Source organism: Myripristis murdjan, chromosome 22, assembly GCF_902150065.1.
Source record: "Myripristis murdjan chromosome 22, fMyrMur1.1, whole genome shotgun sequence".
In the NCBI taxonomy this organism is placed as follows: Eukaryota; Metazoa; Chordata; class Actinopteri; order Holocentriformes; family Holocentridae; genus Myripristis; species Myripristis murdjan.
The window spans coordinates 27,012,454-27,038,334 of NC_044001.1; the positions used below are offsets into that span (position 1 = coordinate 27,012,454).

The window sequence follows — 25,881 nt, forward strand, 5'->3', positions numbered from 1 at the left end:
TGATTAAACATGAAACACGTTGTAATTGTGATGTGGCTGTAGATCCAGTTAGAAATGCTATAAGTCCAAGTGAAAAGTCAATCTTGTCTTATCCCTAGAGCCACTGGGCTTGTGCTGCCTGGCAGAGATGTTGGAAAGTTGTAAATTCTGGGAAAATGCATGTAGGAAACAAGTTGTCTGTCATGCGGTTTCCACGTCTTGTCAACATACACTGTAAATGCCAGGCAGCATTACTTTTCAGATGTTCATAATCCTCAGAGTGCACTCATGTTTATTTCTCAGCATTGCATTGCCTTCAGTCTATCAAAACACCTGTGTGGTGAAAGGTTTCCCATCAATTTGAAATAAAATACTGCACTTACAGTTAGTGTCATCCAATGCTGAGGAGCTAGCAATCGTTGCCAAATATCAGGGATGCATTGTTAGCTATTACGCCAATGGTTCTTAATGGTTTTTCTGAGCTGGTCCACTGCAATACAGGGAGTTTTAGCTAACTAGTCAGCTGGTTAATGTTAACATGCAACGACTAGTTACTAATGCTAGCATCAACTCTCTTACCGATTGTGCAAATCAGGTGTGTTAACAGGACAGTGGTGCTTAGTTGACCAGATTCTATAGTTTCCTAGCAAACAAGCTGATGTCATTTAAACTCAAAGTTAATTCGATTTGTTGGTGGTGCAAAGGTCATTTTCCAGTCAAAACTTTTACTTCCAAATGTATGTCCTTTGGAGCTTGATTAATATGTGTTTTGTCCCTACTGGATAATGAACAGATGGCCACCCATCTAAGGTGTGCTTTTTATCCATTCTGAAAGCAACCCTGAAGAAGGCCAAGCACTGAAATGCCTTGGTATAATAAAGTCTTAAGTTTTATTTTATTTTTTTTGTTTTTTTTCCCAGTTCCCAGCCAAACAGCACAGAAACAAGACACACTGTTGGTGTTTGACAGCAGGATATATCCCAGAATCCTCAGTGACACCAAGTAACTATGTCCTTAGACAGCAAATACGACAAGATTCGAATAAAAACTGTTGGTGTTATTGTGTTTGCAAACTGAAAGTTTGGCCTGATGGCTATAGGACAGATTATGAGGTCACAAAACTCAGTAGTGTTCCTCCTCTGGGGGTCATGAACATGCACAGCAAGAAAGACTGAAAACCTTTCATTTGAAAAGATTTAAAAAAAAAAAGGTATTCTTGACCTGTCATTTCAGGAGCATGATTTATGTCTGTTGATTTATATTGAAACGGCAAACTTGTATGTGCAGAAACGGGACCAACTGTGAATAGCTACTGTTTCCCAACAGCCAAAGACCTCCATTATGGCCTCCAGAGTGGGTGTTATGTCACCTTAAAGCCCTCTTGTATTATTATTTTGTGAATTTACAAACCCCTCAAACAGTCTGTTGAATTTTGAAGGTTGGTGATGATTATGTCTAGGGGAGAAAATGTCAAGGCATAAACTTTTCATGGCACTGGTATGTATTTTCTTTTTTCTTTTTTACTTTTAATGGGTTATTTTTATGGACATAAAAATACAACTTGAACTTGATTTCTAGGTAGAAGCTAAACCAATATATTCAAATATTCCACATATTGATGTTGCTTCAAAATAAACAAAATCACTATAACATCAAGTTATTTGTTCAGAAATGTACTGTGTGCTGGGAAACGTGGTGATATACTTCTAGTAAGTTAGTATTTTACAGTGCAGTAATTTGCAACAATGTAAGTTTTGGAATATGTTTAGACTGTTTTTCCCACTGACTAGGGTCAAGCTTTGCTGTGGTTTGACAGGTTTCCAGAGTGCATGTCCAGTGCCTTTAGAAAACATAGTGGTCCACCATAGTGAACCAGGAATGACCCAGTCGCCTCTCACAGCCTGACCACAGCTGGTCAAAGATGGCCACAGCCTACGACATACGTTTGACATTGATTCCAATTATAGCACTTTTTGATTTTGTTGATGACATCTTTGTTAAAGAGCACTGTTAAAATTGTTCATTGTTCATTTCAAATCAATACTGGCTGTGCTCAACAAATGACTGGAAGGATGATAGTGAAAGCGGTATTGGTTTATATCTTTCATTGTTGTATTTGAAATGTGAAAAATGATTCTCGCCTTGTGAAATGCCCTTGCCATTTTTTAAATTCAGCTATTTTTGGCAAACCATAATTGACAGACCTACTGTACCAAACTATAACAAGATTTGTCTAAGTCTAACTAATGAAAACAAAGTTAGAACACTCTTTGTTCTGTGCTTTTCAAAGCCACAATTGTCCTTGAAGGTCAGCCTTAGGTTTGTGCATCATCAAGATAGGTAGTGCTAGGAAACACATTTTGAGGTAAAAGGAAGAAAAAAATGGCGGTGGAAACCACTGAACTTTGAATGAACTTTGAACAATGTTTTCAATGAATTCCTGGCATTAAAAATCCATGCCTATGTCCTGTATTATTCAAATGCAGTCTTGAAATGCAAGATACTTAGTAACAAGAACAAGCACATTAACACACCATATACATATATCTATAAAAAAAAAAAAAAAACACTAAGGCACTTAGAATTGTTTCTTTAGGGAAACTGTGTTTTAACATTTCCAATGGTTATGATTGTTGTCTCTTAAAGTCTGAACAACACACGTGTTGCCACTGTAGCACAGTTGCTCTGTCTGAGCCCATTTTGTTGAAAATCTATTGCCTGAGACAGCGTCTGAAGATCAAAATCGACAGGCACACATAATGAAATGTAACACCTACTTAATAAAAACAACTGATTGAATCAAATTTAAAATGCTACATTATATGACAGACAGACAGTCAGACATACACACACACACCCCCAAACCACCATCCTTCATTTCAAAGGCTAGTTTAGGGTCCTGAAACAAGACCGTTGCACCAATATTAAGCCCCTATTTGAGACTTTTAGTTCTGTGCAAAGGGGCTCGAAAATGGTCTTGGAGACAGTGCAATATCGAGCTTCAATTCACCGTTTTGAGGATTTGAGATCCCATAACTTGTGACATTAGCCTTAATTGTTTGAGAAATGCTTCCAGTGCCAATAGTGGCAAAGAATTGTCTATTTTCATTTGACCATAGCATCAGCAATGATATTTGGAGCTAATTCTGTGCACCACACGAGTTGGTGAGCCAATTAAAGCAAAGCCAACTTGGCATTACTATACCTTGGGTAGGTAACACTGATCATCTTCTTCATTTGATGACAGCTACCATTCTTACATTACCAATGCCTTTCTGACAGAGTTACAATATAAGTCTTCTCTTAAAGAGTAACATTATTGTCTATGGCCCCTATGGTGCCAAAAGCCAACCCTGTGGAGCTCTCTTTCTGGGGCAGTAGAGTCCCACTGGGAAGGACCCACAGCCTGCTCCTCTTCATCTTCCTCCTCCTCCACATCCTCCTCCTCATCTATCTTATCTATCATGCCACTGTCCTCCGTCCTCATGTGTGCATGACTCTGACCCAGCAAGGTCCTAGTCCTACTCATCTGGCTTGGCTTGTCCTTACCCACATCAGTGGATGGCCCAGCTGTTCTTCCTTCATCCTCTTCCTCATCCTCCTCCTCCTCCTCCTCTTCCTCCCTCTCCTCCTCTTCTTCATTTTCCTCTTCCTCAACATCTTCCTCCTCTTCATCATGATCTTCCACAGCCACAGCCAACCCTAACCTGCTCTGGTTGGCCCCCAGTTGGAAAAGGGAGGAGGAATGTGGTGTGGATGGACAGGTTGAAAGAGTTGCATCATACAAGGAGAAGGGGAGATGGAGGTAGTGTCCTGCAGCTGCCGCTGCTGCATAGATGCAACAGCACGTCTGGGCACAGTCGGGCCGGAGCTCCCCTGCTCCTCCTCGGACCATTCGGAAGCGCTTGCGAAAGGGTGGCCCGGCTTGTGGGGCCAAGCACAGCCGGGTAGGAACTGCTCCATGGAGAGCCTGGTGGGTGGGGCTGGCACTGGATGGCAGGATGCAGGGGCCAGTAGTGAGCCCTGGGTTGGGCGGGAAACACCAGTCAGTGCTCTGGAGCAGGATCTCGGCTCGCAGACGACGAAGGAGATTGTTAACCAGGACAGAGCGACGAAGGAAGGCCTCAGGGTCATCAATGAAACGCATCTTCTCTAAGGAGAGACGCAGCACATGGGCACGCTCTTCCAACACTGGTGCCACCTAGAGGACATTGTCCCATTAGATCTGAGCAATCTAGTTGTGTGCAGAGCACTGAGGTCCAGATTCACTAGCCACAGTTTTGTGCATTGAAGTGACAGTTTGGATGCTTACCCATATAGTGGTATTTATAACAAACGTTATAACATGTTTATTTAAGTGTCACTTTCAGTGCTCTTTCAAGCTCCAACAGTCTATACTGTATCTACTTCATTTATTTTGGAACAGTACACTCCCAGTGAAGCTCTAATTCGTACCAAATGGAAGGAATCAATGGACCAAACTTAGTTAATGTATCACACTTGCACAGAGCAGCAAATAGTACTATATGGGTAAGAATCCAAACTATCACGTTAGGTTGCTTGAGCAAAGATTTTAGAGTTTTTGCATTATTCACTACGCTTAAATTGCATGCTTGAGCTGTAACACTAATTCACCAAGGCTGGCACCTTTGCACTCTAATGTTCCCTTGACAATTAGACTCTTCTCCTATCTGATTTGATATTGTGGGAGGGAAATCCCTCTCTCTTGCTTGCCTTACTTGCTGGTGACAATCCCTGCATCTTGTAGCAATGAGAGCAGCTATTTAAAAAAAACAAACAAAAAATAAAAAACAAAGTCTTTATGCCACCTGTCAAAGGATTTAATGTGAACTACAATAATTTGAGTTGGTGGTGCTAAATGCTAGTCATCTATGTGCTATCTCTCTGGCATGCCTCACCTACATTAACTGTTATGTATGGAAACTAATGAGATTTAATTTATCTATACATGACCGTACCCAGACACAAAGAAGCTTTACTTTATTTAGCAAAATGCTTTCCACTCATTATGCACAGTTAACAGATAGTGTGGCATTCTGATTTGGTCAAGAGTGCTCTTTGCTGCATTGAATTTGAAAGTATTGGTACTTACAGTTTGGCAATATGTCCTGAAGCTGAAGTGAGGATCCTCATCATCAACAAACTTCCTCTTGAAGTATGCAATTCTCGACATTGAAACATGATCTGGTGCGCGCCTACAGTGTGGTTCTGCACAGAAGGAAATAAACAGTACCATCAAACAACTGCAATCATGAAGAAACACAATACTATCACATTTTTCCCACGACAGAGAGTAAATAGCATTACAGCAGTTTATTTTTTCATAATTCACACTTCTAAAAATGCTTCCTATTTTTGGGCCCGCAGCCCAGACGGTGTAGGTGGAAATCCTAATAAGGGACAGATGTCATGAATTCAAATAAATCATGAGGTTTAAGTCACTCCTCAGACTGTTTTGTATAAAACTGTACTGCTCCCTGCATATTTGGAATCCTATTCCTTTAGAATCTCTGGATGGGATAATAAACAAAAAGATCTATTCAGTGATCATGGGTCAGCAATACCTCAGATTCGGTTTAGTTCAATAATTCAGTAAGCGAATAAAGCATTCCTGGGCAGTTTAAAGTAGACAGTGAATGATTTATTTCAAGCAGCAATGGAAGACGAGTAGATCTGACAAAAAAGGAAAAACTGGCTGAGGAACAAAGCTGCTAATGCGGGTAGCCTTGACTTTTGTAGGATTTGAACTATTTATATGACCATTGCATAGTTGCTGGTGCGTGCTGTTTGCAGCGCTGTTGCTCTGGTTGAAAAGCAAGGTATCAGAAGTCTCAAGAGGAGGCTCAAGTCTCCAAGACTTAGAAATGAAATATATAATTATACAAGTATCTTTATGAGACCCTTTGAGACCTTAATGAGACAAAACCAAAGAAAGAAAGAAAGAAATTAAGGCTGAATTCTAAAGAAATAATCTTTTTCTTATTCAAGAAAGCATAGCAGGTAAATATAAGGAAGTACTACATATTTGGTCCAATGCAAATGTAGGAATCTTGGATTTCTCTCTACAGATAAGTATGAAGCCTGTTGGGTTCATCTATGAAAGGCATCCCCAATGGGTAAACAAGTACATCTAAAAGCAGTATCAGATTAAGCGGTAGGCTTAATGCTTTATAACATCTGAAATCTCTGATGTTGAAGACCTTGACTCATTTTGACTCAGTACACAAATAAATAAATACAGATTGAATTAGATAACATGTTTATGTTGATATTAATACCTCAACTTGCACATTTAAGACTATTTAAGTACTTGTAAGGCCTAATATGCATAAAATTGAATTTAAGACATTTTGAGATTTTATAATGACCTGGTAAGCCGGACTTACTAGTGATACACCGTCCTTGGCTCTTGGTATAAGTGTTAAGTCACACAAGTTGCTGTGTGGGTTGACTCATACACTATATTACCAAAAGTATTCGCTCACCTGCCTTTACTCATACTATGAACTGAAGTGCCATCCCATTCCTAACCCATAGAGTTCAATATGATGTCGGTCCACCTTTTGCAGCTATTACAGCTTCAACTCTTCTGGGAAGACTGTCCACAAGGTTGAGGAGAGTGTTTATAGGAATTTTTGACCATTCTTCCAAAAGCGCATTGGTGAGGTCACACACTGATGTTGGTCGAGAAGGCCTGGCTCTCAGTCTCCGCTCTAATTCATCCCAAAGGTGTTCTATCGGGTTCAGGTCAGGACTCTGTGCAGGCCAGTCAAGTTCATCCACACCAGACTCTGTCATCCATGTCTTTATGGACCTTGCTTTGTGCACTGGTGCACAGTCATGTTGGAAGAGGAAGGGGCCCGCTCCAAACTGTTCCCACAAGGTTGGGAGCATGGAATTGTCCAAAATGTTTTGGTATCCTGAAGCATTCAAAGTTCCTTTCACTGGAACTAAGGGGCCAAGCCCAGCTCCTGAAAAACAACCCCACACCATAATTCCTCCTCCACCAAATTTCACAGTCGGCACAATGCAGTCTGAAATGTACCGTTCTCCTGGCAACCTCCAAACCCAGACTCGTCCATCAGATTGCCAGATGGAAAAGCGTGATTCATCACTCCAGAGAACGCGTCTCCACTGCTCTAGAGGCCAGTGGCGGCGTGCTTTACACCATTGCATCCGACGCTTTGCATTGCACTTGGTGATGTGTGGCTTGGCTGCAGCTGCTCGGCCATGGAAACCCATTCCATGAAGCTCTCTGCGTACTGTACTTGGGCTAATCTGAAGGTCACATGAAGTTTGTAGCTCTGTAGCAATTGACTGTGCAGAAAGTCGGCGACCTCTTTGCACTATGCGCTTCAGCATCCGCTGACCCCTCTCCGTCACTTTACGTGGCCTACCACTTCGTGGCTGAGTTGCTGTTGTTCCCAAACGCTTCCATTTTGTTATAATAGAGCTGACAGTTGACTGTGGAATATTTAGGAGCGAGGAAATTTCACGACTGGATTTGTTGCACAGGTGGCATCCTATGACAGTTCCACGCTGGAATTCACTGAGCTCCTGAGAGCGGCCCATTCTTTTACAAATGTCTTGTTTCACAGTCTGCATGCCTGAGTGCTTGATTTTATACACCTGTGGCCAGGCCAAGTGATTAGGACACCTGATTCTGATCATTTGAATGGGTGAGCGAATACTTTTGGTAATATAGTGTATGAGCAGAATCAGCAATCCCTTTAGCTTGTTATTGCTGATATAAATTGGTTTCTGAACTGCTGAGCGGGCCATTTCAAGCCAACACTGTCAGCTGTCCCATCATGCTGTTGTTGTCAAAATTTAGAATTAATGAGTAAAGTTGGGAACAGGTGCAGGGTAGCGGAAGCGACTTGAGCTGTGTTTGGTGTTGAGAGCCGGTGTTGGTGGGGTTGGTTCTTGGACACCAGAAATAACTGTTGAGCCTTCTGAAGGTGTCAACAAATCATCTGTGGCGGGAGCCCACTTCATAACCCTTGTGACATACCTGCACTCACACACTCAACCCTGTAACATTTAGATAAGGTGGCCGCTAAATGGTGCTGCCTGTGTGATGGCTCTGTAGATTTATGACACTATAGCCTGATGTCCGCACTATTTCTGGCTAAGGACATCATTCTTTTTGACATCTGAAGGATTGCAACATTAAATCCTGTGTACTGGTAAACAGATCATCCAGTGAACCTGCTGGACTAATGTTGAATTTGTTGGCTTTGGAGCGCTTGTACAGATCATCATCATCATCGTCATTATCATCATCATCATCATCATCATCATCATCATCATCATCATTATTGTTGTTGTTGTTGTTGTTTTGCCTTGTTTGTTCTTTTATATGATGGTGATTTGACAGTACTTTCTACATGTTTGTATAGTGTTGGTCTGCAGTATAATGTTTGTCTTGATGCTGCTTTCTTGGCAAGCACTCTCTTAATTATGTTCTAATGTTTTTAATCTAAATGGATTCGACCAACCATATTTCTTTTGGGCAACATTTATAATAATTAAGGATGTACGATAATATCAGCACGTCATCACTATTGGCCAATATTGGTTTTAAAATATTGTATCGACCTGAAATGAGAATTTCTGTCGACATGACAAGCCCATATTTGAGACAGGACAAATTTGCCCTGGTTGTGGCTGCAGTTTTTCAGGGAGAGCATCATCCAAGTCTGTTTAAGTGGGATGACTCTTAAAATTTTGCATGACAGAAAATGTTAAAATGGTAAAAATAAATATGGCATGTTTTAAAAAGCTTAGTTTGAAAAGCACTGTATTTTAGGTCTGCATCTGCCAGTGGGTCATCACAATAACAGCAAGCATAATAATATGTTCCACTACAGGAGTGGAAAAAATATGTGCATATATCGGTTTCAGTATCGGCATCTGTGATGGGCCTAAAGAGTTAGATAATATTGTGCATCTCTAATAATAATAAATTAATAAATTAAAAATTCTAACATTTGTATTTTCACTTCAATTTTTTTGTGTGTTTTTAGCAGATAATGATACAAAATGTAAGAAAAGTAAAAAAAAACAAACAAAAAAAAAAACGTGCTCTATAATGTCAGGGTGACTAACCTGCTGGAATATAGTTGGTAATTAGCCAAACTAAATTTAAATGAATGCATGTATAAATGTTTGTGTGTGGTACCCTGTGTGAACTGCTCTCCACGGCTGCTTGGTGGGGTGGGGTTCGACAGGCAGGTCTTGGTGCAGCGCTCTGACTCCCATATGGGCTGGTAAGGGGTGAGCGGAGGGTCGCCCTCTGGGTCCAAGAAAGGATTCATGGACAAAACCAGGGTCATCTCTCTCTGTGGTTTAGGTCTATAACAACAAGAACAACAACAAGACAAAAAAGAGTGGAAGTTAGTACACTCATGTAAATAGCTGTAAGGCTTTAAATCTTCATTTTCTAATCAATTAATTTTCAATTTGATAAAAAAAATGAAAACATGTTAACTATGAATGAAAACTGGTGATGTAAATATGAAGTAAACTACTGTACCTATACAATATAAAAGATATTTTCGAAAATATTATTTAATGCAACATGTTTCATTTTACCAAAGACCATACCTAATAAACATCAATCTGATACTATTATCAAATATTGTGATATTTGCCATCATTTGCGATATTTTTCACAGTATGAAATATTGAACAGCCGTTATGGCATCTTCGGACTTTTATTTTGAAAGGACATGCACCCAGAACTGTCATGGTGGCAGCATGTTGAAGGCATGCATGCAGTGCTTTAATATACAGACAGGCAGGATTTGCTTTCAAAGACGAATGTTAGCTCGTAAATTTGGCAGTATTTAACGATGGTGAGCCAAAGGATTTAAATGAAGCTAAATGTCATTTTAGTTGCAAGCATTTTTCTATTTAAGTTTTCTACTTACAAGTGTTGTATACAGAGTACAAGCAGAGAAGTGAACAGCCTATTAAACTCGCAATACATTATTTATCCATAGGCTAAGGCTACTACACATTGAAAAAAAAAAGAGAGCATAATATTGTCTATCGTGAAATTTGGGCTGGACAACATCGTTATATTAAATTTTGGATATCAGTCATAAAGCTGAGTTCATGTCTGATAGGACACAGGTGTTGACAGGCAGTCCACAGAGGCAATGTACAGGGTGTATAGAAGCAGATTATATTCTCTCTTTTTAGTCCATCAGGCGTAATTGATAGAGAGCCTTTAGTTTTTTTTTTTTTGAGAGATTGAGAGTGACTCAAGTATATGATAGTATGATAACTTGTTCCACCACAGGTGAACTACAGAAAAGAAGAGTCCAGATTGTGGCTTTTGGCCCTGTTGTAGTGGTAGTACCAGGCATTCTTCATTGTCAGCATAGACCTGAATGAGGGAGTTCAGGTAGGCAGGAGCTGTTTTAGTCGTGATTTTGTAAGCAATTCGACTTGGGATACAGTGGAGGGATATGAACAGTGAGGTTACATGTGCTGTTTTGGGCTGGTTGAAGACCAGACACACCGCCTCGTTCTGGATCATCTGCAGAATTTTGGACGTGCATGCAGGGAGGCCTGCCAGTGAGGAGTTCCAGTAGTCAATGCATCATATTAACGAGAGCCTGTACCAGGAGATACGCTGCTCGCTCAGACAGGTAGGATCTAATCTTCCTGATGTTGCACAGGGCAAATTGACATGACCGAGTAATCGAGGCCATGTGAACCTTAAATGATAGTTGTTCATCAATCACAACACCCAAGTTTCAGGCAGAGTTTGTGGGCATGACTTGGTGGCTATTGATGTGCTGTTGTACAGAGGGATTAGCTGAGATGACAAGGAGCTCAGTCTTAGGCATGACGAGATCCGTGCTGAGACTGTGGGGTCTTCCAGTGGAACGTTAGGTTAGCTCTGTCAGAATATCAGTGGTATGAGAATCCATGAGGCCGGATGATTGCACCAAGTGAGGTGGAGTTTACTGAAAGAGAAGTGGATCGAGCACTGACCCTTGAGGAACACAAGGCACACAGTGAACGTAAATGATAAATATTTGCATTATCTTTATGCCACACAAAACACAAAACTAGGCCTATCAATAGTAGTACTTCATAGATGTAATGTCAGAGCACATAAAAACAAATGAGGGAAAACGAAGTGGGCAAAAATAAAACAACACTATGCTTAGTTGAGTTTATTTGCTGAGTCATCTGACAAGTAACTAATTTGTTACTAGCTACTTCAATGAGAACTACTATCCAAACTAACTATCCACACAGAAGCACATTAACTATTATGAGGGTTCAGGTTGTGGGTGGTTGTTTTGTTTTCTATAAACAGGCCCACATAGACTGTATAAACAGTGATCAAGGCTCCAAATAAACTTGAACTTGAACTCTATAAATGTCACAACCAGATTATATGCATAAGTCCTCCTCTTAACGAGGTAAATGAAGTTAACAAGATGTTTATCTAAGATACTGGCAAATCTATCTGTGCCTGTTTGGAGGAGTAACCCGCTTCAGTGCAAGCTGCATGACAAATTGCGATGACAATAATGGTGAGTGCTAAAAATTGGCAGATGGCTGGCAACTCCGCGGTATGTGTGGTACCGTAACAAGTGAGACACAGATGGAGAAATGACACCCACTCACACCATGAATTCACTATTGATTAGTTGGCAGGAGAGTTAGCGAGATGTGTGACACCAATTTGTTCGGTGAAATGGATCCCACACATCGAACCACACTGGGAAGCTTTGTCAACAGCATGTTAATCCAGAATGCAAAGGAGATTTACACTGTGCCAATGGGTCCAGTGCACAAGGCAAACAACTCCACAAAAGTTACTCAACGCCCACAAGATGATGCCGATTAATGCAGATTTGTATGTTTCCAAATAATGGAATTATGTTTAAACATCTTAAGTCATGTCACCTCTAGTATTAAAGTAATAAACGCTTTGAGAAGAAACATGAGGCTGGCACATTGCTTGGCAATATTGCAGCAGGCAGTGCTTGCCAGCCTACTGAACTTCTTTATCTCCAAACAGAGCCCTACTGTCAAGACACTGAGGGGCCTGAGAGCCAAACTAAACCAACACAGATCTATTTGTGATTCTGTGTGTGCGCGTGTGTTTGTGTGTGTATGTGCCTATGTTTGTCGAGAAGCAGCTAGAGCTTATTGAATCGGGGGCGAGAAACCTTATCCTCCTTTTGATCAGAGTGAATGGCTGTCATTTGGCTCGTTGTTGATGCCTCCCCTTCATGCAGAATGGAAAGCCAGCTGTTTCTGGCACCAGCTGCAGCACCTCCTCCTGCACGTCCTCCTCAGCAGCTCTCCTCCTCAAAGCCTCCCCTGCCTCTCCTCTACCTGCCCCTGTGGATAGGGATCATTGCCTGCAACCCTTCTTGACAGGCCACACTGAGGCAAAGCCATCTCAGCCTCACCCCTGTTGGGTGGCTGATTAAAACGTTCAATCCAACGAGCTCCCCGCTTTCCTTGGCTCAACGGTTTTATTTCTGTGTTTTGCTAGTTTAATGGTTGAAGCAGGTAGATGGCAGACAGGAAACCAGATGTCTTTATTGTGGCTGTAACGGCATCAGCAAAAGTAGACAGTATTAGAGTAGGTTTGCACTCAGCCACTTTTTCAGTTCTGATCCAATTCCAATACAGAATCAGACTAGTATCAGCTGAGACCCAGCACCAATTCAGTGCCACAGCTCTTTTACTACTACTACTACTACTGTTGTTCTTGCTATTATGTGCAAGGTCAGATGAAGCTGTAGCAAAGCACACAAAACTTCTTACTGACAGAGCAATAACATACAAAAATGTATGTTACTTTAAATGTATTCCAAAGCAATTTATCTGGACTATAGGTTAAGTAGCCTTCAGATACAAACAGGTGTAGGAGTGCAAACTGCTATGGCAACGCTTTCATGTTTTGAAAAACTTGAACAAATCAAGTGCACAGCAATCAATTATTAAAATACAGTCGTGAAGATAGGTATTTTAAAGGACCATCCCAGTGATTTTGACTGTGTGGCTCATTTACCACAATGTACCCACATTTCACAATGGATCAAAACATTTTGCAAATCATGTGGGGGCAGTAAAGACATAACATATACGATAATTAAAATCCCTTCATTTTCAAAGTTTTGGCTGAAACAGCCACCTTACAATGTTCCGCTTCTGTGGCTAACAAAGTTTTCAAAATTCATAAACCACAAAATGAATAATTGTCTGTGTAGAGTAAATGTTTCCCTGGGGACTATTTTCCCTGGTGGATGGAGCGTTTAACTCCGCCCAATTTCAAGTCATCAAAACATAACTGTGCTACTTAAAGGGAAACTAATGTGACTTTATTACGACTTTATTACAGTGATGGAATACTGGTGTGAAGAAAGACTAAAGTCTCTGAAAATTCATTTTCATATCGTAGAGAAATGAATGGAAACAATGGCTGGGTAGGAGGGAGGCAAAATGATATGGTAGTTCTAAAATACGACGGATTGCTTTGGGAAACAATTAGCAGAAACACAAAGTATATACATTTTTTAGATATTGCAATAAAGCCTAAAAGTTTATTGGCAAAAAAAAAGTAAAATTACTTGAAACAGCTTGTGCCACATAACCCAAGTTTTCTGAGACTGCAAAGTGAGTCCAAAGACCAAAGTGAGTCCAGGTCTTCACTGGTGTAAAGATATTTACACCAGTATTTCATGCAAGTGACAAACAGTTTTGAACTCCTGCACACCCATGTTGCATGTTCACATTCTGCTCAGTGAGAAAATGTGACAAATTTACCACCTCCATGCTTATAATCCTATAGGTCTACACCACTGCTCTACAAGCTAATTACAATGCTTACTGCCTACTTATCTGACCTTCAATAGACCATGTCTGAAATCTCAGAGAAGAGGAGCATTATTTATCTGAGGCTGAACACATGAATAGAAAATGCCACGTGGCTCGCATCTGGTTTCTGCACACAGCAGCAGTGGACGGAACGGCGCTGCGCTGGCTCCTACACACACATCGACAAACTGGATCAAAAACACATCTGGTGGACACTGGCTTTGGTTGGGAGAATGCATTACCTCTGCGTGGCATAGGAGTGTTAACGTGTGAACGGGGAGGAGGCCCGTGTTCATACACAACTGCATGTGAAGATGCAACCTGAGCTGCATCTCAATTCAGCTGAAGTGGCTGAGGCAATGTTGGGGTGAAGTATTCCTTTAAGTAGCAAATTCATTGTTTCTACGTGGTTATCCTTAATTTGGCTGACATTTAAGTTTTACCAAGCACTTCACTGCACTTCCCAGAGATCACCATCATGTCATTCAGTGTGTCCAGTATGGTGGCGTCTTTGTCTTTGGATTTTCGGTTGAGTTTGACTTTCTGTAGGTGGTGCTCTTTTCTTTGTCTGTTCAGCCGAGGTGGCTGTCACTGCTCACAATAATGCTGCATTCGATGGCAGCATCACCAGCTTCCAACCTAAACATGCTGCAGTGCTTTTGGATGGAAAAACACAGATATCCAAGTTATCTGCTGACTGAAGTTAGGACTATCCGGTGATGTCAAAGAAGTATGGAAGTTTTTTTTTTTTTTTTTTTTTAAATTAGACTGTACATGTTACTTTTTGCGAAGCCATAGAAAGTCACTGAGCCACATCAGCCGCTTCTGTGGCCGCATTTAGGATGTTTATAATTTCAGTTCCAGTCAACTCCCTGTTCACTTCAATGGTTTTCACAAACCTATGCACAAAAACAAACTTGTGAAACACGCAGATGGCCGAGACTTACTTTAAACCAACTTGGCTCTTAATCCAAATAGTGGTATTTGCTATTCCATACGAGTGTAACAGATCCTCCAAATTAGTCATGAGAACAAGCACTTCAGCTAGAGTGTTTTTCTAAAATGAAAGAAGTAGATCTGGCCCAGGTAACAACACGATTTTGCACAATGACCTAAACGTTTATAATTCATTATCGCCATCCTCTTCCAGCCCCATGCTCGCTAACTGGAGGAACTACTTTGTGTATCGCGACACCAAAGCAATCCTTGGTGCTGTATGTTTGTTGTGGTCCTGTTGCATAGTGACGCAGAGAAAGAGTGGATCCACCAGTCAGCAAGGACGATGATTGGAAGAGCATGTAACAATCCTGGTGATTTTAGCTCAGAATCACAGTATTATCATCAGCATCCAGACTTTAAAGACAAATTGCTGTGACCCGGGCCAATTCAGAAGAAAACAACACACTCATTTTCAAGTTTTTTTCACATTAATTTGTGAGGTTTTTTTTGGTCTCTTTTTGCATAACTACCTAGTTCTTAAAATATGTCACTTCCTGCGAGCTACAGTGTTTTGCAGAAGAAAAACCCACATTGATGGTGGGCTGGATATACTGTAGGTTACTGTGGGACTGCAATCAGTGACATCGGCAGAATAAGCGTTTATTTTTACACTTGTTTTTTTTTTTTTTTTTTTTAATGAAAGTGTCCTGTGCCTGCCCTTACCTCCTCATGCTCACCGCTCTACCCAGCTTGGAGGACCACCAGCTAGGACTAGTAGTGTCACTGTTATTGAGCGCTGGTGCCATGGTTAATTAGCAGCTTTGGCCCCGCTTATTTCCCCCATGAGCTGCTTTTTTACCCAGAGCTATTTTCCTCTTCATCACCTCCCCTCTCTGCTGCTGGTACGTTTGCTTGGGCACAAAAAACAAGCATGCCATCGCTCCCTCTGCCCTCCGTAGGGACCTCCAGCTCGACAGCCCCCCCTCCCTCCTTCCTTTACCATCTCTTTCATCCCCTCCCTCTCTCTCTCTCTCCCTCTCTCTTTCTGACATCCTTTCAACAGCGGTCACAGTTGACAGCTCTCTGAACCAGCGGGCTGCACAAAAAAAAAAAAAAAAAAAAGAGAATACCGACAGTGCAGCTTCCCTACATGTACAGCAATACTTCTTGTTCTTCAAAGAAAAGGAGGAGGAGGAAGAGGCAGTGTGAAGGAGTGAGAGAAAGAGAGCTAGAGAGGGGAAAAAGAGAGATGGAGGATTGAGAAATACAAACACGGAAGGAGGATAGGAAAAATGTCCCGGGGGGATATCATCATCTCCCTCTCTCTCTATTTCTCTTTCTCTGTTTCTGTCTGAGTCTCTCAGGAATGTGAGAGTGATTGAGAGTGCAGGCTGTGCGTGTGTATGTGTGTGTGCATAGCAGAGAAAGAGTGTGCATTTGTCTGAAATAAAAAAAAAAAAAAAAAAAAAAACAAGAGCCTGTGAGAATGTGTGTGTGTGAGACTCTTCACCTCTGTTCAAACAGTCACAGCTCCTCTGGCTTCATCCCTCTTATCTTCTCCCTCTCAGTCGCACTACCTCTGTCTGTCTCTCTGTCTCCCCTTTTCTTTCATTACTCTCTTTGATGATGAGAAGTTAATTGCAGCACCGGGGCACGAGACAAGGGGCGGGATGGGCGGGTGTGAGAAAGGGAAAAAGAGAATACGGAGAGGTGGATGGTGAGATGGGGAGGAGGGACAGACAGACGGGAGTGAGTCAGGGAGGGAAAGATGAGTGCTGTAGGAGCCTTGTCATGACTGGAGACAGATCGCCCGCAGGGATGATTTCGGCTGCTGTGATTGACTCACTCCCTCTAGCGCTGAGATAGACAGGCAGGCATGCGCACACACACACACACACATATGCACACACACATAAGCACAGCTTGTGGTGTCCTGAAATACGTTGGAGGGAAAGTCAACTAAGGCCGCGACAGTCAGCAGACATGTTGGGGCACCGCAGCATTATTAATGTCCAATTTTGGCCTTTCACAGACATCAGCGCTCGACGTACAATGCGAACACGAGGCTGTCTTGACATTCATGGTCGACTAATCATCGGTGATTTTGACAATTTTACTGTTCAACTTTGTTGTTAAAATAATCTCTTGCATAAACGAATGTCTGTTTTTCTGCTTTGCCTGATAGTGATTCAAACTACGCTGCAGAAAACTCCCTTTTAACAAGTCATTTGGTCGCCTTTTCATGTGTTTTTCTTCAGACAAGGTAGCAAATCAGCCAGTGGGAAGAGATAATCCCACTAGTTTCCAATGCAGTTTCACTCGTTTCATGAATTTTTCTGGGTACAAGTAAACATGTGTTTAATCAAGACAGAATAAGACAAATTAACACAAAAGTATCAAGAAAATGACACCTGATTCAAGAAAATTCTGGAAACAAATTGGAAACAACTGAGATTATTTCATCCCAGTGGCAGATATTTTACCTTGTTTGAAGAAAAAGAGGATTTGAATTCTGAGATTAAATGACTTGTTAACATGGAGATTTTTTGCAGTGTAGGCTATAGTCACTTCATGAAAGCATTTCCATTTGCTATCGTAAACATTTGGAACTCTGGTAGCTCTTATCCCGGTTAATAAAAAGACAATACTCTGGCCCGTAGGAAGCAACTTGTTTCATATATAATATTTCCATCTTATTCAAAATAAAATAGAATAACTGGGTGTTTAGCGTGAGCAGTGATAGCCTCCATCACTGAACAGACAAACAAAACAGAGGAACACCACAGCACTGAGAATTAGCACCAAAGATGGAAACAAAATGTAAAATACACATTGGGAATTAACACTATTTTAGTTTTCCTCCACTAACACAGCAGTAACAGATCCCTAAATTCTGTTCAACTGGAAGAATGTTTTTTTTTTTTTTTTTTTTTAATATGTGCTGATCTTCACTTCATGTATAACTTTTGCTGTTTTGTACGTTTGACTACGCAGAAGATTTTCAGAGTGGTCTTGTGAGGATTGTGCTTCTTATGATATATAGTATGAATCTGCCAGTGTAAAAATGTGGTAATCCTTATTTCTGCATATAAGCTGAATTTAGGCGGAGTAACACACCATTACATCCCTGGTCCCAAGAGAGGCCAACTTTGGCAGCTGACCAATCTTTGACTTCTTCTGATACACCAAAAACTGGGAATATTCCAAAACAGTCAAATACATCAGCTTTTGTGTGACAATGAGATTCTATAACAATATCCAGAGAAATCTAGAGAAATCTATCTGCTGGTTATCTTCATTGCCTCAACTTTGCTTTTTAGGTGCATCTGCAAGTTCCAGCTCCTGGCCTTCACTCTGTGTTAAATAAAAAAAAAGAAGAAGAAGAAGAACACAAAGGAAAACTGGTCTTGAAGCCAGAAGTGGGGGAAGATTTCATTTGTTCAGTGATTCTGGAGGAGTATTAAACATGCTTTTAATAAACTTAGTGCTCTGTGAAACTATTTTTCTCTTCGGCCTCAAAAATGCTAATCGATCCAGCATGTGCTTGACAGAGTATACTGTATCACTCTGTGTGTGTGTGTGTGTGTGTGTGTGTGTGTGTGCGTGCGTGTGTATGTGAATGTTTACTCCCTGTTCTTTTGGCCAGGTTTTTACTGAGTGTTTCCGTGCCCTAGGGGAACAGATAGCAGTGTAAAGAGTTCATATCTGTGGTTTTTGCATCAAAAAACGAGTGCACGGGGTGCACCATGCGATGCGTCATGACATAACAACTGCATAGCGGCAGGTATATAAAATGTGGAAGAGAGGGTGCGAATGTGTTGATAGGATTTGGTTCTCACCAAAGATGACAGCAATGACATACACACCCACCCAGTGCATGATGAACAAAAATGACCTGCTCACTCACAACATGCATACACACACTCGGAGTTAGCTAAATATTGTGACGACAATTATTCAACACTTATTATTTATCTTGGTTGCAGAAAACGGAATTATTTTACAGCATTTTTGCACCTCCAATGTAAATCTGGTGCTTGCTCAAGTAGCCCTTCAGTTACAGCTAAAGGCTTTTTATGCATTAATTAGCTTTGTCTTATCCGGGCTAAATTATGACACTGTTTATCTGATCTTGCAACTAGTTCTGGTGTTTTTTTTTTCCCCCACCTCAGAGCAGGTTGTGCAAGCAAATGTCAGGGACTTGATGGTGTGTTCTTTGTCAGGAAATAATCATCAGGTGAAGCAGAGAGCACAAAGTGGCCGCTGTGAGGGTGCAAAAGGCAGCAAAGTGAACTGAAATATGTTAGATGTTCCTGAAGCAATGGGAAGGCGGTTGACAGTCAACTTGCGCGCATCTACAAAGCGAGAAAAAGCCCTTTTTATAAGTCGCTCTTGACAATGTCAGCTCTTGTCAGTGTCAGCCCTTGTGTATGTCAGCACTTGTCACTGCGAAGGTATAGACAGGTGTGTGTGTGTGTGTGCTGCATTTGTGTGGTGGACTAAATCTAAGAGCTACATCTCCACGGTGAGGGATAAGTGGGCGTAGCCCTGAAAGAGCTGCCTGTGGTTGCGCTGACAGGAGCTTCAACAGCGAGCCTCCTCAGAGCCGTGTGATCTAGTGGCAGGCACTTTGAATCCTGCAGGAAGAGGGAAAACCAGAGCGCAGCGACTGCCTTCGCTTCTCTGCTGCCTTCGAGTTTGATGCCAGCTGCCTCTGCTCTCTCTCTCTCACACACACACACACTGAATGTTGATAGGACGTGATGAGGTCAGGCCAGCTATAATCTGGGACATTTGGAGTACCTGTTGTATGTTCGTGGTGTTACATGGTCACCAAGATCACTTTGTGGCTTAGGTTGGAAATCCTCCTTCATCCCTGGCATTAACCTGTCACGAGTAACATGATTTGGGTTGTAATAGTAGGATAGGGATAGTCCAAAGACACATACAATCAGGACATTTTGACAATGTAACAACATAGATCTCTAATCTGTATACATCAACTATGGAAATGGAAATAAACTTATTTGTTCCAGTCAGGAAGCACACCCAAGTCAGTAACAAACTTGTCAAAAATGCATTGTCAAAATGCTGCTGCATGTGGATGCGAGACAAACAGTCAAGCAGCAGACAAATGTTATAAGACAAAGGGACCTTATTAACCCTGCTGGTCCCATAGGTGGGTCCATCTGATACAAGCTTTGCTCAAACCTACAGAACTTTATTTGAAAACCTAATGGAGATGCAAAGGTTTCCAAAGACAACAAATACGTCCTGTATAAAATGATGCACAAGACATGTAGATGATTTTGATGTAATGCCGAAGACGTAAATAAATGGCGTCTTAGGTTTAAATATTTCATTCAAAATCAGTGCAATGTAGCTTCAATGAAGCGCTGCAACCAGCAGATACACAATACATATATGACATTGTCATGCAACATGAAAAAGGGAAAATTAAGTGAAAATCAGAGCTCAATGGATTACTGTATATGTGGGAGAAGCATTTTGATGCCAGGTGTAAATGTAATACAGTTGCATCAGATATAGACACAAACAGGAAAATACAAGTAGATGCCAGGTGTAATGTGGGCAAATGACAAATGGAATGGACTTGAATGTCATCTGAAGTTGATCATCCACTGAGGCTCTAAGCGACCAGCCTTGGCAAGGCTACATCCTCTAATATCAAGAGGCTCCAGCCCACCCAGTACGCCTGTCCAAGTGGGTGTGGAGTGTTCTCAAGTGCTGGCATAAGAGAGAGTAAAGCAGGCAGCAAGAGAGCGCAAATAGAGAACAGATAATAGGTTTTATGACATTGAGTGCTCATTCAGAGTAGCAACAACAGGGACTGTATGTCATGAGTCAAAATGGAGGCAATCAAATGGCAAGCAATTAGCCCCCTGCTAGTAGAGTGGGCCGGAGTCAAGCAGCAACACTGAGGATGGCTACTCTCAGCAAATTAAAGCAACGAGTAGCTATGCAAGGTTATGGCTTGTGTCTCCTCTTTTAAATTATCCCCAAAACATTTATTATCTTCACTTGGCAGAGCATCTGTGCCTTCGAGCTAATGAAAAGATTTAATTGGGCCTATTTACCAATACCCAGGATGTAATGTGCAATAATCCAGGATGAACATTCACACAGAAGCTCAATTCAGATGTCAAATGAATGATGGACTAAACCACCGGTGGTGACCACAGAGGGCATCAGGCTAAGCTGTCATAATGCCATCTGACAGGCAGAATCATTCAACACCAAGCTAATGTAAATGTTACACAGTGTGGCAGTGCAGGTGTTATGGTTGGGCCAGTGTCTGCTGGTTGCATCACACACTGTGCACGTACACAAACCACAGGTAGGTAATGGCATCGCATCACTGAGCACATAGGGGTCTCCCAAAAACATTATTCATAGAATTCCTTCTATTATTGCTGTTTTTGTTGAAAAAAAAAAAAGCAAAATTAATGGAACTGTTACTTGTTACACTGTCAATTTGATTTCATATAGCTGTTAGGTCACACAGACACAGCACAGCAATTTTAGTCTAGAAGTGCACTTGGCATAACTGCACAGTGGTATATACCAGCTATTAATTGCCTGTTAAGACACCATTCATATTAACAATGAACAGGCTGAATTTAGGTCTGAGCAAACAGGGTGAACTTAGAGCGACTCAAACAGGCGGGACGGGTTGTTCTGCTCTGCTGCAGCCTTACTTTGTGGTTCAGGCAAGGGTTTTCCAAAGGTTTTCATGTTCCAGACCCCCAAAATGACTTGAATTAATTTTGTGCTAAGGACCCTTACATACTCACACAAACACATATATCTATATCTCTCTATCTAGCTATATAGATAGACAGATAGATCTATATAGATAGATATAGATACAGATATAGATAGATAGATGAAAGATGGATAGATAGATATAGATAGATATAGATAAGTGTAGTATTAATACTTGTGAAAAAATCGTAAAAACAATTACAAAAAAACTGTAATTATTATAAATACATATTTAAAATTGCAAAAAAATCACCCCTGGAAGCCCCTCAAAGACCCCTTAGGGTCCTTGGGCCTCACTTTGAAAACTGCTGGTTTAGGTGAACAAAACAAGTGGATTGCGAGCATACATACGTACCATGCCAAGAGCAGCTTTATCTTCCATAAAAAGACACATCAAACGGTTTCGAAATAAAACCTCAAACAACAGTATTAAGACATTTTAGTAACTTTAAAAGCTTCAAATTTACATAATCTAAGATTTTTTCCAGACCTGTCAAGGACCTACAGATACCCTGCTGCTACATGAAACTAACGACCCAGCAAGAGAAGCCTACTCTGTCATTCCAGCCGGATGGTATGTGTGTGTTTTATATTATTATCATTATTTGATGGGGGCATCTCGGAGTGTGTTTGTGCCAGCTTGCAGCCTGTCAGGAGGCATCAGGGCAGCTTGCGGTTGGCAGAGGGCTGTCTCGGCCACAGTGGCGTGACTAAGCCGGGTTCAGGGGCCCTCTGGGTTTCACCCTGCGCTGTTCTCGCTGAGCGGTGACACATGTGTTGTGACATGGCAGCCGTACGGGGCTGAATTAAGGACTATCGGGGGATGGCGTGTTGTGGCTATGAGGGTTAACGGGCCAGGGCTCTGTGTGTAAGTCAGTGCCACGCTCCCAGAGGTGGATGCAGCACATTAAAAGGAGGAGGAGGGCTTTGGTATGCATTGTGGAAAAAAACAAGTTTGTCACATTGCAGGACTTCCAGTGGTGGGTCCTGGGATGTTATTATGCATGATTTGTACACCCTAATCTGGCTTTGAGTCATTTTCAGTCTGTTTTGCAAATGCATTTACATCTTGAAGTTGTAATTTGTGACATGCATGTTCTTTTTTGTTTGCTTCTTTTGTTTCTCATGTGACAAGAAGACTGGTCAAACAGTTTGCTTAATACCGAAGCATCTTTTTCTTTGTATTGTCTGTAATGAAGCATCTGTAGGTGGCGCTCTACTCTTTGTCAGCCACAGTGACTTATCATTGCTTATGCTAACTACGCAGTTCTTCTGTTTGTTACAAAGAAACCAGGAACGCACCTCTTCCTGCAGCAGGGATTTCTCCCTGGGAAGAGTCAGCAGCAAAATGAATGCAAAAGCTTTCATGGACAGGCTACAGGTTGAATCACTATTGTTTATTAATTAGCAAGAGAGTAGCAAAATAAACATTTGTATAAAAATAAAAATGATTACTTTTAATTGTGACTGTGTTTGTATGTAATGGATCTGCATTATCCACTGTGCTGTGAAAAACCACAGACAAGCGTTCTAGTACCACCTTGTTAAGGTCATAGCATAAAGTAACAGAAAACACCTTTGAATATCCTATAAAAACAATGCCAACACCCATTAGTATCCATGTTATGGCTGTTATGGTCATCTTCACTCTTTAACACTGGTAAATGAGTATGCAGCCAGAGGACTTTTTCCAAGCTGATAAAAGCATACCTACAAATAGATTTGCATTCCACCACAATCACATATGGTGCCACTCATGATGAGCGATGAACTGCATCTAAGCATTTTCTATTGGATTATGTTTCATCATTGTTTTTTTGCATCCATTCTCTCAACGAAATCTAGTTGCACAGCTCCATAAAAATTCCAGAAACGTTGGACAAAAAAAAAAAAAAAAAAAAAACTGGTTCGAGTGCCTATTTATAATTCAGGTGAAGCAGTTCGGATTGTAAATGGGGTTTTTTTTCAAGTGATGGAAAAACCATAGGCTCAACTGGGGCCAGAGCAGATCTTTGCAATAAATAAAAGAGCACGTCACTCCTCTGTGGCGCTTCACAGCTGTTTAGAAACAACTTACAAAGTGTGTGTTCTCCTATCCTCTCAAGTTGTCCACCTTAGTCTTTCTGCAGCACAAAAGGCGTATTCATGATGGGGAAGCAGTGCCAGAGGGGAAAAAAGAAGTGTGGGGCTACACCCTGCGGTCCTGACACACACACACTCACTGAGGCAGCCCAACTTGTCTTGGCTGGGACTTTTTTTTTTCACCAAACAGAGGAGAGAAAGCGGGACAAAGGGAAAGGGAAGAGATGTGAAGCCAGCTTATTCTTGGCCAGCAATAATCACCGATGACATGTCATTAGCATTTTCTTGCACTGCAATACCTGATCTTTAACATACCTGCCTCTTTTACAAACCTTTAGGGCTTTGTATGTCAACAGTAGGCATCATATGCTGTTCATTTTACCTGCTTGGCAGCACATCTGCTGAAAGGCGGCCTTTGAAAACGCATTGTATCTCCTTCAGCGTACACTACACGTCTGCAAAGAGCCGCGGTGTGAAATGCTGCTCCAGATGTGAGTCTGTGCGCCCCGCTGAGAGAGATGAATGGCTGAGGGGGCTGCAGGCTACCTACAGGTTCACATCCTTAATGAGGAGAAGAGTCTGCTGAGAGCCAGATATGATTGATAGCACCGCGACAGCCCTGGAAAAGGGGAAAACGCAGCTAGGGCTTTTGATGAAAACGAAGGGGTGGAGGGCCTGGCAGGCAGCAAAGACAAGGAATCTGGCATTGGACTTCCCCAAGCTGGATGCCAGGAACCCAGCCACCGTGCTGGAAAGCCGTAGCGCTTCCTCTTGTTACGGCCCCTCTTCCCCGGTCTGTGAGTTTAAGCAGAGCTGGATGTTCCTCCCTGTTGCCTGCCCCGCTATATTCCACATTACACACTTTTCCCTCCAAGGGAAACAAACAGCAAAGGTGGAATTCCTGGCAAGTGACTCCGGATGTTGTTGGCAGTGAGCGGAGGTGAAGCGCATCCAACCCTATTACCAGCCCACTGCGCTCGCAGCCTTTTCTTTCACCAAAAAGGAATGCTTAAGGCAGATAAAGAAGAGAAGACACAGAGGGGAGAGGGCGTTTATTTATTACCCTTATTCCACGAGACTCTCTGTGTTTGCTTTTTCATCTTTTTTCTTTTTTTTCCAGGGGCCAGCAGGGTGCTAACAGTCCACCCTGAGCCAGTCGAGTGCTGCTTGTGACATTAAATCTGAGACAACACAGAAATGACATCAAGTGGCGAATTACAACAGAAGCGCAGACTTCAGCTCGAGCGCCTAAGCCCCCTTCCCATCAGACGGCATCAATAATACAAGCAGCCGCCACTTTAGGATTTTCAGCCAAGAACTGTCCCTACAAAAAATAATGAAGTGAAGCTGGATGAGCGCCAGGAGGGTGTCTGGTTATGTCAGCCTGCATAATGTGGCAGGGCCTCTGTCAGATCATATCAAAAAATTAGTTAATGAACACTCAATTTAACCTTCATCAGTTAAATTAGCTTCACTAAAATGTGCTGAGTGTGGGTGGTCATGTAAAGAGCTATACAAGGTGTGTTACTACACGTAGTCCTGATATTTTCATGATTATATATCAGTTGGCTGGCTGACTTGAACTGAGAGTTGAAAGCATGTGCATTTACTTAGCCGTAATTACACTAAATTGCTCTGAAAATGACTTCATATGGAACACCCTTTGTAAACTGTACTTGGAAGTTATTGTTCACCCCATAGCACAACATATACACAAAGCGTATGACACACATGCATAACCACAGGCATCTACAGTATAGGAAGGTTTGGGCACTTGCCATAATTTACTGTACCAAATATGATCTTGTTTTTTTTTTTTTTTTTTTTGTTGTTTTTTTATCATTACAGCAAAGAGTGATTGATAAAAACAAAACAGCATTTTTATGGAAGCCAAATGTTAAAACAGTGAGGGAGGAAAAGGAGGGCAAAGAAAAGAAGAGAAAAGACAGAAAAACTGGGAGCGTTCAGGACTAATGCTCCGTGCTCGGTGTTTGCTCCACTTTGTCAACAATAAATGAGTGTATTTGTGTTTGCGGCTTTGGAAGTTTTGGTGCTAAATGACAGGGACTGCGACAGCTCCGTGACAGCGACACAGATAATCCTCTTCTCGTTTCCACACACAACACAGTTATGAGGAGCATCAACTTACCAGTCTGGAATTGTTCGGACGTCGTTCTCGGCTCCACACTTGCGTTGTGATAACGAAATCCC

At 41.7% G+C, this 25,881-nt stretch overlaps 1 protein-coding gene across 1 annotated transcript; it reads right to left on the reverse strand.

Moving 5' to 3' along the window:
* Positions 1 to 2,425: 2,425 nt before the first annotated feature.
* Positions 2,426 to 25,881, reverse strand: sertad4 (SERTA domain containing 4). Its single transcript, XM_030081785.1, has 4 exons — positions 25,820 to 25,881; positions 9,185 to 9,357; positions 5,093 to 5,208; positions 2,426 to 4,180 (listed from the first exon to the last, which is right to left on the reverse strand). The coding sequence occupies exons 2-4, from the start codon at positions 9,336 to 9,338 to the stop codon at positions 3,296 to 3,298; spliced, it is 1,155 nt and encodes a 384-aa protein (XP_029937645.1). The 5' UTR covers positions 9,339 to 9,357; positions 25,820 to 25,881; the 3' UTR covers positions 2,426 to 3,295.

What these genes read in the sequence shown, in the direction of transcription:
- sertad4 (XM_030081785.1), bottom strand. Translation starts at nt 9,338, where the DNA reads ATGACCCTGGTTTTGTCCATGAATCCTTTCTTGGACCCAGAGGGCGAC. An exon ending in TGGAGAGCAGTTCACACAGG is followed by an intron (nt 5,209 to 9,184) that starts GTACCACACACA and finishes CCTTCTGTGCAG; the next exon opens with AACCACACTGTAGGCGCGCA. An exon ending in TCAGGACATATTGCCAAACT is followed by an intron (nt 4,181 to 5,092) that starts GTAAGTACCAAT and finishes AATGTCCTCTAG; the next exon opens with GTGGCACCAGTGTTGGAAGA.